Genomic DNA, 12,585 nt, shown 5'->3' with positions numbered 1-12,585 from the left:
GGATTAATACAAGAACATTATCTAATTTTGGGGATGCCATGGTCCCTCCTGGGGTTGAAAAATGTGGCAACGAAATTCATTCTGTTTTTATTTTAGTATCGCCTTGTTCATGGTGAATAAATTATTATTCAGTCTCTTTTTTATAATTTCGCATGAAAATCATAAGATAGTTCCGGAGATGACTGTTTAATCTACATCTCCCAGAAAATCATAAGATATTTTATATTATTTTTTAACTTTTTTAAAATAAAAAAACTGAGTAGATTAATGTGAAAATGTTGACTAGATTTTCGATAGTTCTACTTCCAGAGGGTCTTTCGGCTTTTCTGGGAGATGTGGAGTGGGAACTCGCCTTTCCACAATATAAAAGTTAAAACACATAATTGAACATCAATATTGAGAAGGCATGAGTGAAGAAGACAGGAGAGCGAACAGTGGAGGTACGATGTAAACTGTTAATACAGTGAAAGTGCTTTGATCGTTTTCACTTGCGAAAGCTTATGCGAGTGCCCTGTCCTGTGCCCTTGATTTATTTGTTATACAGTCCATATACAACGTCAATTCTCTAGTATTCAAACAGCATGTCATGTGCCTGAATTTCTTTGGCTGATATGATATTTGAACGATAGCCTCCATGCACCTTGTGACTAATTAATGGATCAAGTTGCTAATTTAGTTAACAAGCTCTCTCTCTCTCTCTCTCTCTCTCTCTCTCTCCATAATGCTATGAGAATTCAAGAGAAAATTTGGTAAACTCTGCGTGTAGTTCCTCGGACACAGACCTGATGTGCCGATATATTCCTGAATTTCTAGTCCGAATCAAGGGCATGTTCTGATGCGGTAATTCTGGAACAATGCGGCAACATCTTTAATCCCTTTTAGTATTGGTTTTTTTTTTTTTTTTTCTGCTGCTGCTAGCTACTTATTCTTTTTGTTGTTGCTGCTTATTCAGAAAAATATTCTAGAGAATGACTAAATTACCAGGTTTTGTTTGCTTATTTTCATTATTTTCAAAAAATAAAGATTAAATTTAACAAATAAAAAAAGTTAGAAAATAATAAAATTTTTAAAAATAATAATTTAATAAATTATTTCAAATAAATAAATAACAATTAAAATAATGAATACTAAATCTGACAAATTAAAAAAATAAAAGATGATAAAATTAAAAAAATACAATTTCATAAATTATTTCAAATAAAATAAATACAATTAAAAGAATAGGGATCAATCTACAAAATAAAAAATTTCAATTAATAAAAAAAAAACAAATAACAATCAAAAAATTATGATCAAAAATTCATATAAAAATCAAATTAAATGAAATTCTAAGGGATGGAATTAAATAGAGAAAAATATTCAAAATAAAATATATAATAATCAAAAGATTGATGATTAAATTTGACATAATCAACAAATAACAAGATAATTTTAAGTTTTTTCACAACTAAAAAATATTTTCTGCACAAAATAAAAAGAAAATATTTTACTGAAACTAGACTAAATTTACTTTTGATTGGAAATTATTTTTTATTAATTAAATTTTTTTAATGGTAAATAAGTAAAAAATAATATTTAGAAAATCACAACGAAATGAAATAAGCGAGGGATTATAACCAAACCAGCTTCCATCCTTTGGAAAGATCCCTCTAGCTTTATGTGGGTTGGCTCTTTCCTGGTTTTCACACACTAGCAGATATGAACGCACTAGTGATTCTTTATTGCTTTTGTTTGGCTCTTTAGGCACATAAAGTGAATCCACCCACCACGACATCACAATCAAAGAGGTTAAGACATAGTGATATTTGGTGAAAATAGTTTCAAATGCTTTTTTCAACACCCAACATGATGAGATAGATTCGATTAATCTCAAGAATTGCGTGTGATATGGTCCATTGAATTCAAATTAATAAAGGGTCTTTGTACCCTATAGGAAAAAAACTAATAAAGGTTTTGATCAATCTTTTATGCATTGATGTCTATCGTTAAATCCCTCCTTTTTTACTGCAACTCTTTATTTGTGATTTGAGGCATCAAGAGACATCAAAATTGACTAGCTTGTTCATCTGCGTGGCTCCATGCTGCTTTTCGGCTTCTGCTTAGCTTTACTTCTACAAATCGATAAATTTCTAAGGTAAAAAGAAAATCTTCTTAGAATGACACCTAAAGCACTGATTAAATACCATATCAACAGAACCATATGTTGGCTTTGGTTTTGCCTGCTGAACGTATGCATCAAACATCACAGACAAGACTTCAATCAAACTATCAAGATGGTGTATATTTGAACCAATGGTGTTACACCAGCACGCGCCAAAAGGGAAGAGAAGATGCTCTCCATAATTTTATTCCTGCTAGGAGTTATGTGCACGAGTGATGATCTGATGTGGCGCTTGAAAGCCAGTTCTGAGAATACAAGGTGCTTGGAGGGGAGAGTTGTGGAAGGAAAGGGAAACAACAGCTTGGGAAAGGGAAACCCACCCAATATGCAATCTTTTTCCTTTCAAAGCCGTCGATATTATGCAACCTTATCTGTTCATCAAGATCAATCTTTCCTCATCTAGCCCACAACTCCAACAGTTGCCGGACATCAAATAGTGGACTTGGTAGAGAAGTCAATTCCAATAGTTGCTGGACACAGATAACATTATGGAACAAGTATAAATCCCAGGGCTAAAGAAAATATCAAAAGCCATAGAAACAATTTTCACAGTTCACACATATACACATGAACAAGCACAAACAGAAAAATTCATAGCTTGTGTATTTGCTACATCAGTCAATTCCAATAGTTGCCAGACGCCAAAGAGCGTGGGGAACAAGAAAATCCCATGGTGAAACAAAATATCAAAATCTTCATATTGTTATATCCAATAACAACTACGAGTACACAAGCCTGGTGCAATTTGACTCAGGGTCTTCTAGCAAAACAAAAACACAGGAATGACAATTCAGAAAAAAAGTGCCATGCTTACCTTGTAGGGAAAACGTTTTAGCATCTAAGATATATTGTGGCTTGAAACTTCGATACTATCCTCAATCAAAACCTTCTTTGACTCTTTCTCTCTCTCTTCATTTATTGCTTTTCCACTTTTGAATCCACGTTCATGGGAGTCACAAGTCTCCGTTACCATTCCCTTTAAACTGCACCATTGTGAAAATGGTCCCTTTACTGGGGTACCCCAAGCCCACCACACTATAAGAGTCCAAGTTGATGAAAGCATTCAATTGCATGCTCATTCACTTTGAGAAGATAGTATTGGAATTTTGAGCAAAAGATGCTGTGAAAATCTTCCATGGGTGACAAAGAAGATTCCTAGTTGGTCATTTTCAAGATCCTCATCACCCATCGCTGGGTCTCAGAGGCAGAATCAGTGGCTGTTCACACTAGACAAGCTGATTTAAGGCATGATATTGCGTTCAACATCCACTCAATAAGGCACTTCTTTGTATTCATGAAACAATCTCAATGTCAATAAGAATTACAAGTTGGTGCACATGAGTAGTCATATCACAGCAAATCCATGCATCTAATGAGCTATTAGAGATGCAATGACCTCTACATAATCACCTGAAAAACTTATTTAGGGTTTTACTTTAACATAAAAATGATTTATACAAGGTCTACCCTAATAGTAGCATCAAGAATAAGATATGTGGCTCTTACATAAATTCGTTGATTATTTTAATCCTTTTGAAAGAAAAATCCATGACCGATTGACATTCAAATTTGCTTGAACTTCTCTGTTTTTTCCATGACATACAATTAAAGGAAGCACCTGCTTACAAGTAGGTTACAGGTGATCGTTTTAGAGTATAAGTATTTCACAAATTTAACAAGCCTTCCTCATACTTTCTTACCAGATTATAGAAAAGGAGTACATGTTCTACTGCATCCATAAAAAGCCAGTCTCTCACCATTTGCTACCAAAGACACAACTCAAACTCCATTAATATACATAATCCAATATTTTCTTCACCTAATTAAAATTATGGCAATGAGACAATCTGGTTCCATTCATTGAAAGCATTGTAAGGAGATCAATATTTAGAGATATGGATGGATCAGGGGTTAGAATAATAGAAAGTTTGATGAATGACCTGATTAAGTTGATGCTAACACCGCATTATCGTAGAAATGCGCGCAATGATGATATACGAGAAAATTAAGACAGCAGCACCTGACCTTTTCAAACTATCAATGTGCATTTTCATCTAGTGGATGACAATCATGGATGATAGAACCCTAATTATTTAGGTTCATTTCATATCATGTTGACACATCATATTTTTACACTAAAAAGTAGTCGAAACAAAGAGATGCTCAATCCTTCTTTTATGATAAAAACATTGAACTTACCAAGGTAAATCTCAAGTTCTAAAAAATTATCAACTTAACACCAGATCAGTCTAGAGATTCATTCAAGCAAGTAGTGTATTTTATTGTTTCATACATGGTTAATTAAGGAATTTAGCGTCTTAATTTTCAATTTTTTTTCTTCCCCTAAATGCCATGACCAAGCATTTATATGTTCATATTAGGAGATTAGAATTAATACTCTTAAAAGGGTCCTTCTAGTATATGTTTCCATTGCTAATACGTTTTCCCCTAAATTCAATAGCCTGGTTCCATTTGGTTTCTCATTTCTTAGGCACGTTTAGATCAGTAAAAAAGGAAAAGCAATAATCACCAAATGGGACCAATACTATTACAAATCAAGACATGATTCTGAATTAGTATTGGAATGCCTAGATATATAGGAAACGATTCCCTTCGCTAAGAGAAATTTCGAGACAAGCCTAAATGCAATAGGAAGGGCACTTACTGGGAGTCCCACAGCACAGAAGACGTCCACTTCCAGACTATAGGCACAAGCCCTTGTTTGCAGCTAGCAAGCACCCTGTGTTGAATCTGCAATATTAACCATCAGGAAAGAGTGGCATAGCATGGTCAGTAATAAATATCTCAGAACGAGCTTGTAAAGTAGATGGACGAGAAATCAGACATCGTTGGTACTGACACAACTGTATCGATCATTCTTCCAACAACCTTAAAAAGAAGACATTGTTCTTATCTTGTTTCCACTGGTATTCACTTCATCACGCGTTTGATAAAGTCGATAGATGCATGAATTGCAGGGGAGTCAAGGCGTTGCCTTGCAGGTCATACAATGATCCCTCGTTTTGGTTTTCTGGGAGTTGTAATGGGTTCTTGCCTCTTCAGTTTTCGAGGTTGTGCAAAATAAATAAACAGTAGTGGACTGGTTTCTCCGAGGCGGACCTCAGCCTAAACCTCGCTTAAAATGCATCCATCGTGCATACAAGAGCCCGTCCATCCCGTCCTTAATTCACCGAAGCCCAATTTCTAAGTTTTATGTGATTCCTTTTTGGTCGAGGAAGTTAGTTGTAAGTGATCGGTGTAGACCAGCACAAAAGGTTAAGGGACCATTGCGCCACTTCAAACAATAGGCTTCAGATAAAAACCCAATCTCCATAGGGAGATGGAAACCTAGGACTCGCAGCTAGTTGGCTGGGAGCCCTATCAGCCCACCTTATTATATTGCCTAATGTTTGTCTTCCTCGTAGTTTATTTTTTTTATTTTTTGGATTAAGCTATGTTCAGGGGAGGAAAATCATTACCCAACCAAAAGAACATTTACAAGTTATCAACCTTTTATTTTCTAGAATTTTACAAACAATGTTCTCGCCTCCCTGGGTTTATTAGGAAACTCCCAATTCCGAAATGGGCCTCCAGCTCCAAACTTGAGGCCTCCATTATAAACTGCAAATCCGACTAATAAGTTTGCATAAGATTCAAACAACCGTTTAGTTAGTCTCAGATTGGCGAGGCGACTGTGCATTTAATACAATTCGCTGGCCTCTATGATAATAGGCTATTAGCTGGTTCTCTCACAAGGCTTAATAAAAAACCTTTTGAGGCCCAAAATCATTTTTAGCCAATCATGTTGAAAGACCTAGAAGTTCAATAAAATTACACTAGCTGTGATTTATTTCGTTTAACTTCTTGCCGTGCTACGTGGCATTACTCATTTCTTTAGCATTTACTCGGTCGTCATGTTCAATCTGTCCTCCTAGTACCTTAACAAGGCCAGACAGGGACACCCTAACTGGAAATTCACAATAACGTAGGTTAGTGAAGACAAAATTCACTGGAGAATCAATGTTACAGAAGATTCAGCCAAGCAGTGGCAAAAGTCATGAATGGCATTGCCTTACGGCCTGGAACATATACCATAAAACACCTACAAATTTCTGAAAGCTTTCAATTTTAGGTTTAACACATAATGAAGAGAATGGGAAGAAGCTCTCAACAACATATTATGCTTCTTCTATTGCCAAAGAGATGAATAAGCAGTTAAGCACTATTGTAAACAATTCATGCCGCAGGCAAATTCAACATACACACCATCCAAATCAAATCTTTCATGTTACTTCAGGAACGATTATGAAACCATGGACCCCTGTGAAGGGTTATATTAACCAACCCCATAAATTGTGTCCCTATATAAGTCTCCGCCGCCTATTGAATTTCACAATCATGAAATTGAAGAACCATAAGCATATTCTGAAGCCCCGGTACTTCCAAGTAAGACATTCCCACCCTCCTGCCCAACTTATTTCTTTTTCCATTTTTTGTTTTGTTTCCTCCCTTAATGGTTTGCTACTAGCTTATATCTGTCAGGGAAAAAATAGTAAAGTTTTGATGATACAAAGAGAAATGTGAAAGATTAATCAGCACCTGTATCCTCAGCAGTTTTCTTATATTCTGGTTTTAGCTCATAAGTTCCTTGGTTTGTTCCCCGCTTATTATACACGCAAAGCTCATTCAGTATCTCTTTCAAGAATTGCTGCACTCAAAAGAAAACAACAAAAAAATTTGACACGTGAATACCCTGGAACAATATTTTGCTATAATAATACACACAGTCGATTTGACAATCATCCCTCTCAGATAAAAAAAAATAAGAAGAAGAAAAAACCTATCATCTATATCAGCCTGAGTAGAAAAGCATACCGCAGGTTGATCTGTTTCTTGAACAAGCTGCTTTAACGCCCAATTTGGCTGCCTTTCAAATAACTTGAACATGATATCCTCCAATTCACCACGATCCCTCCTGGTTCTCTTCACATCTGATTGTTTAACTGGTTGTGTTCTCTTCTTATCCTGCTCGAAAATAATTGATAATAAAGATTAAAGAGGTTTATTCTTAAAAGCAGAAAGCATGGGTCTTTGGCTAAAAAAGGACCGCCATTATACTTGAGAGAAGAAGTGTGCACACAGGAAAACACTGCTCAGAAAGTATAGATGTTATCTATTCCCATTACTATGAAATGTTATTATTCATAACTCCATTTAAAGCAGATTAAACGAGAACTAATTTACAAACATCCTAATACCAACGTATCCAAAGGAGAAAGGGAATATACCTTGGAGGTAGATGAAATCAAGCCAACCATTCCAGGCATGGGCCTCATGTGCACCCCACGGTCATTATCAATCACCTTTAAAAGCAATCAAGGAGGCAAAAGTTATATGCATGTGTTTGAAAATATCAAAGTAAATAACAATCCAATCCTCTACCCGTATCTGCCTATTCTTGATCATAGACTTTTTCGTCCTGTCGCGGCATAATTTACTATATTCCTCAATGTTTTCCTCGTGAGGCTTCATGTCAAATTTATGTTCCACTTTTCCTTCCATGGAAACCCTCCCTATAAATAATTGAAAAGATAATAAAAAAAAATCAAAAACAAGAAGTAAATAACAATGGTATGAAGAAAAGTAAATATCACAGTGCAGAGCATAAGATCATGGATTATATAAAAGACGTGTAGGATGCATCTGTTTGAAACATCCTATTTGAATACTCGTGATTCATGAACTACAAGTACCTTCAAGAGTGTTATGTTCATATACAATAAACATGCATAAAGGCACTTGACAACCATGATACAGGATAATTCATGAGGAGAAGGCAAAACAATAATGCGGGCCAGGTATCAAAGCTTATTTAAGACAGTAAAATCTTATTCTGCTCCAACTTCTATAACACTTTCTGGAAGCAGCAACTGCTCTTGAAGAAACCCTTGTGTTATTCCTCCAAGATGCAAAACACACAAAGAACAGAAATCAAGCTTCAGAGAACCACTTTAAAACAAGTTAATATTCAAGATAATCTGATGTTTACTCAGGAATATTACGGTCCCACTTTCTAGTAAAGATAAGATCAACACGATTATTGAAAGTAACTATGATTCACGGAGCAACTCCGCTGTTGAAAACTGAACATGTTAAGACAATGCACAAGTCCATCACTGACAAACACCCACAAGAACTAAGTATAAGAATTTATCTTCCCCTGCCAAAACATGCAAAGAACACAGTGGTGTTTCACGATTTTTCTTAAACAATTTTATTGTACATAGAACGAGAAGTCCCTTGTTCATATTTCTGCAAGTTGCAATGTTCAACAGTAGTCTTCATGTCAATGCAACACACTTGAGTTCATAATAGCAAATGACAAAAGATCATTATCGTAAGTTAAGGTAAATTACAAAGGATTCAAAAATAAACACCCATCAACACCAGTGAAAGGGCTCACCAATTAAAGGATCGCACGATTTTTTACGGATTGAGAAAAATCATGTTCATTAAAAAGAAAAATCATCCACAAACCAGATCCTCCTCACCTTGAGGTGTCTCCGAAAAGACACCCATCGGAACAAAGTCCTTAAACATATTCAAAGAATAACTCTTCGGCACATTCCCAGTCTCAGTGCGAGCCATCTCCATAGTGAACTGATTACCATTTAAAATCACGTAAGAGAGATGAAACGTTGAATAACATATCATTCAACAACAATCAACCAGAGAAAAACTAAATATTTTAACCTAACATCGCAGTTAAAATCAACAGATCCAAGCAAAAATAGGCCGCTGAGTAAAATAAACCAGGGTTAGAAGAGTTAAGAAATAGTCACCAGTGACCATCAAATAGGCGAAACCTGATTAGGAAAGATATTTCAAAAATCAAAAGGGTTGCGTGCAAATTCAGACGAGAAAAAGTACCTGAAGAGCAGAGGGATCGTCAGATTGGAGAGGATCGAGGGAGAGAACGACTTTAGCGAGAGGAGCGGAATCTGAAGAAGAGGTGTGATGACATTTCCATGACTTTGCAACCACTACTGGACACTTCATTAGCCAAACAGCTTTATCAGCCTTCGATGTTTCTAAATTACCGCTGCTGCTGCTATTTCCACCATTACTGTGATCTTCCTCCATTTCTTTGTTTTCTTTTTTCGCCTTGTTTTTTGATGTCCAGTTTTTGGAATCCAGTTTTACTGCCTTTTTTTATAGTTTTGGAGAGTTTTTTACTACTTTGCTTTCTAGTTTCTAGTCTTCGTCTCGTCTTCTGCTCTCGAAAAAGCCTCCTCTGCGGACAGCGTTGTCTTATATACCGAGGGCCAACCCGGACAAACAATTCTCAAACCTGGCTCGAATAGGCATACGCGTCCGCTGATGATCGGAGATGCTTTTATCTCACGGCTACACATTAAACCTTTTTTCTTCCTTGTCTGACTACTAAATGCCTAGACAAAATAGCATCACATGTAGCCCAAAGACTGGGCTTTAGCCCTCCACGGCCCATTTGTTTTTGTAGCTGCAAAGAGTTGATATTAGAAAAGATATTTTTACTACAAAAAAAAAGCGACCACTGGGGTGCATCACAATTGACTGCACAATTGATGGCAGATTTTCATTGTCTTGCAATGGAAAGACAAGAAAACGACTGGTCATTCATAACAAAACAAGGGAATGATTCAGGTTCTAACTGGGGCAAATTAACAAACAGGTAGAATGCAAAAAGTACGTTTCCCATTTGCATTTAAAACGATTACATCTTTCAGTACTGAAACCAAGATCACTAGTTAAGGAAATGATACTAGTAGTAGATCTAGCCAGATCCATGCTTCCCTAGAAATTAGCAACAAAGAAAACGATAAACCCTAAAAACATGAAACCAGGACAATATTAACAAGCCACACAACTTAAGCCCTTTCGCCCCTGATCCTTCTAGCCAACTGGATATCCTTGGGCATGATGGTAACCCTCTTGGCATGAATAGCACACAGATTTGTATCCTCAAACAGACCCACGAGATAAGCCTCGGCTGCTTCTTGAAGAGCTGCGACAGCACTGCTCTGGAACCTGAGATCGGTCTTGAAATCCTGAGCAATTTCTCTCACGAGCCTTTGGAAGGGAAGCTTGCGGATCAAGAGCTCGGTACTCTTTTGGTACTTCCTGATTTCTCTCAAGGCCACAGTTCCTGGCCTGAAACGATGGGGTTTCTTCACACCTCCGGTTGCTGGAGCAGATTTGCGGGCAGCCTTTGTTGCGAGCTGCTTACGAGGTGCCTTGCCTCCGGTGGATTTTCTTGCAGTCTGCTTGGTACGTGCCATTGAAAGAGATTTGCAAGTAAAAGAAGAGAATTTGTTTTTTGCTTTTGCTTGTTGAGAAGTCGGTGTAAATGACTAAGATTTGGGGGTAATTTAAAGGGTAGACATGGGTAGGCGGGAATTTGAAATTGAAGTGGTTCTTTGGAGGGATTTGGAAAGGAGAGAAAAACGAGGATAGTGGATGTGAGCCGTTGATTAGTGAGTTATCGACGGGTAGGAAGGTTTGGGAAATCGTGACGCGGATTGCGATCCGCATGCGTTGTAAGTGGACCAATGGGAGATGTTTCTAAGGCGGGATTGAGTTTTTTGTGTTTTTAAAAGGCGCGAAATTCTGAACCGTGGATTGATGAGTAATGGACTGTGGATATTTGGTGGAGGGAGTGGTATGGAATCGCCATCTGTCAGGGCGTGTGTGGCTGGCTAGTAAAGAGCTTAGTTTATGCTTTGTGTAATTAAGATTTTAATTAAATGAAAAAACTCCTCTTTTATAATTTTTTTTATCAATAATCGTAATAATCATCGCATTATCCAATTTCAAATCTATGTTAATTGCAACATATGTACACAAATCCATGACCATGTTAAGTGAACAGAGACTCCTTACCATGATTCTTTCAGCCAATAACCAAATTGATTGCTCTTCGCAGATGAAAATGTAATAACATAGTTTGGAGTCTTCTTTCTTGATAATACATTTGATAGAAGGAATTCTCTCGCGAATATTATTAGTAGCTTGACAATGACATCGGCACTGTTTGTTTTAGCAATACAAAAACGTTTTTGAAATGATTGGAAAAAAATTACTTTAAATTATTTTTTGTTTCTTTTTAGATTATTTAAATGTGATAATATCTTGAATAAATTTTAAAAAATAATTATTTTAAAATATTATTAAATAAAAAACATTTTAAAAATAATTATTATTACAGTACAAACAGATACTCTTCTTGAGACAAGTCATGCAAAATAGGGATTGACAACTTTAATATAGAAATAAAGTCTAACATAGTAATTCCACCTGAATTCAACATGGACGAGAAGTAAATGCATAAAAAACTCCATGTGATAGTTTGTTTTTGTGTTATAATATATTTTAAATTTTGTTTTTATCTTTAAAAAATCAAATTGGTATTTTTTAGGTGTATTTTAATGATGTAAATAAATAAATAAAAATATCATTCTAATATAATTTTAATAAAAAAAAATGCTCTTGAAAAGCATTATATACCACTGTACTGGATACACAATAAATTGGAAACACAAATTAAGAATCACAAAAAAATAAGAAACTAAAAAAAATGAAAGTCATTAACAAACATATCAATATACCAACATTTTATCAATATATATTTATATGTTTTTATTGAAAAATATTGGATTAAAAAGAACATACGGGTATAATTTTTTCTGAACACAAACACATTTAGTGGCTACCGTTCCTAGCAAGTGCATTTCTTGACGATCAAACTTGTGTTTTTACTTTTATAGATTATAGCGGTGTCTTAATTGCTAGATCAATGCTTTGTTAGTATATTTTATGCTATTTTAAATAAATATAAGGGTCCTTTCAGTGAAAAGATATGATTTTTATAATAAAAATAATTTATAAATTAAAAGCTGGACAGTCAGGATTGTTGATTCAGTTAGTTTCCTCATGTATTCCAAGCTGTAACTCTTGTGAAAAGGAATCCAGCTTCCTTTCAATGTGCCTGCGTTGAACAACCTTCGCATGGTTATCTATTGAGACAACCTCTGAATCAATATCAAGAATAATAAAAAAGGAATTCCAAAACATATCGCTAAATTTATCATACTTATATGCTTCAAGAGTCAAAATAATGCGTGTCCGAGTGAATCTATGCGACGAGAAACTGCCATGTTTCAGCCCTTGTAATATCACATCATGCATGGAGACCTTGGAAGTTGAGTTTAGTTTTGTGGGGATTATATAACTTATAGTTGTTATTGTTTTTAAAATATTTTTTATTTTTTAAAAATTATTTTTAATATTACTACACTAAAACGATTTAAAAATACCAAAAAAATATTAATTTAAAACAAAAAAATAAAAAAAATTAATTTTTTAAAAAAAATACTTTTAAAACA

General features: G+C 35.3%; 2 protein-coding genes across 7 annotated transcripts; both read right to left on the bottom strand.

Annotated features, from left to right (window-relative positions):
* Nucleotides 1-2,148: 2,148 nt before the first annotated feature.
* Nucleotides 2,149-9,575, bottom strand: LOC118052758 (transcription initiation factor IIF subunit beta). Of its 6 annotated transcripts, XM_073407444.1 has the most exons (10): nucleotides 9,092-9,575; nucleotides 8,713-8,821; nucleotides 7,604-7,734; nucleotides 7,450-7,524; nucleotides 7,037-7,186; nucleotides 6,761-6,869; nucleotides 4,827-4,912; nucleotides 3,862-3,924; nucleotides 2,976-3,196; nucleotides 2,149-2,631 (listed from the first exon to the last, which is right to left on the bottom strand). In XM_073407444.1, exons 1-7 carry the CDS (start codon nucleotides 9,302-9,304, stop codon nucleotides 4,890-4,892), a joined length of 810 nt encoding a protein of 269 aa, XP_073263545.1. In that variant the 5' UTR covers nucleotides 9,305-9,575; the 3' UTR covers nucleotides 2,149-2,631; nucleotides 2,976-3,196; nucleotides 3,862-3,924; nucleotides 4,827-4,889. The 6 variants fall into 6 exon arrangements, with proteins under 6 accessions (XP_073263545.1, XP_073263543.1, XP_073263542.1 ...); XM_073407442.1 differs by having other exon boundaries at nucleotides 3,862-4,912; XM_073407441.1 differs by having other exon boundaries at nucleotides 2,976-3,924.
* Nucleotides 9,576-9,887: 312 nt separating this feature from the next.
* Nucleotides 9,888-10,569, bottom strand: LOC118052760 (histone H3.2). Its single transcript, XM_035063799.2, has one exon. The coding sequence runs from the start codon at nucleotides 10,480-10,482 to the stop codon at nucleotides 10,072-10,074; it is 411 nt and encodes a 136-aa protein (XP_034919690.1). The 5' UTR covers nucleotides 10,483-10,569; the 3' UTR covers nucleotides 9,888-10,071.
* Nucleotides 10,570-12,585: the final 2,016 nt, after the last annotated feature.

This window comes from Populus alba, chromosome 2, assembly GCF_005239225.2.
Source record: "Populus alba chromosome 2, ASM523922v2, whole genome shotgun sequence".
Lineage (NCBI taxonomy): Eukaryota > Viridiplantae > Streptophyta > Magnoliopsida > Malpighiales > Salicaceae > Populus > Populus alba.
Note: the sequence above shows the minus strand (reverse complement) of the source record. Positions and strands in the feature narration are given on the sequence as shown.

Excerpts from the sequence above, each read along its gene's own strand:
- LOC118052758 (XM_073407440.1), bottom strand. The coding sequence starts at position 9,304 with ATGGAGGAAGATCACAGTAATGGTGGAAATAGCAGCAGCAGCGGTAAT. Across the intron at positions 6,870-7,036 it reads AAGAAACAGATCAACCTGCG|CAATTCTTGAAAGAGATACT; the intron begins GTATGCTTTTCT and ends TTTTGAGTGCAG. Across the intron at positions 4,913-6,760 it reads GAAAACTGCTGAGGATACAG|ATTCAACACAGGGTGCTTGC; the intron begins GTGCTGATTAAT and ends TTAATATTGCAG.
- LOC118052760 (XM_035063799.2), bottom strand. The coding sequence starts at position 10,482 with ATGGCACGTACCAAGCAGACTGCAAGAAAATCCACCGGAGGCAAGGCA.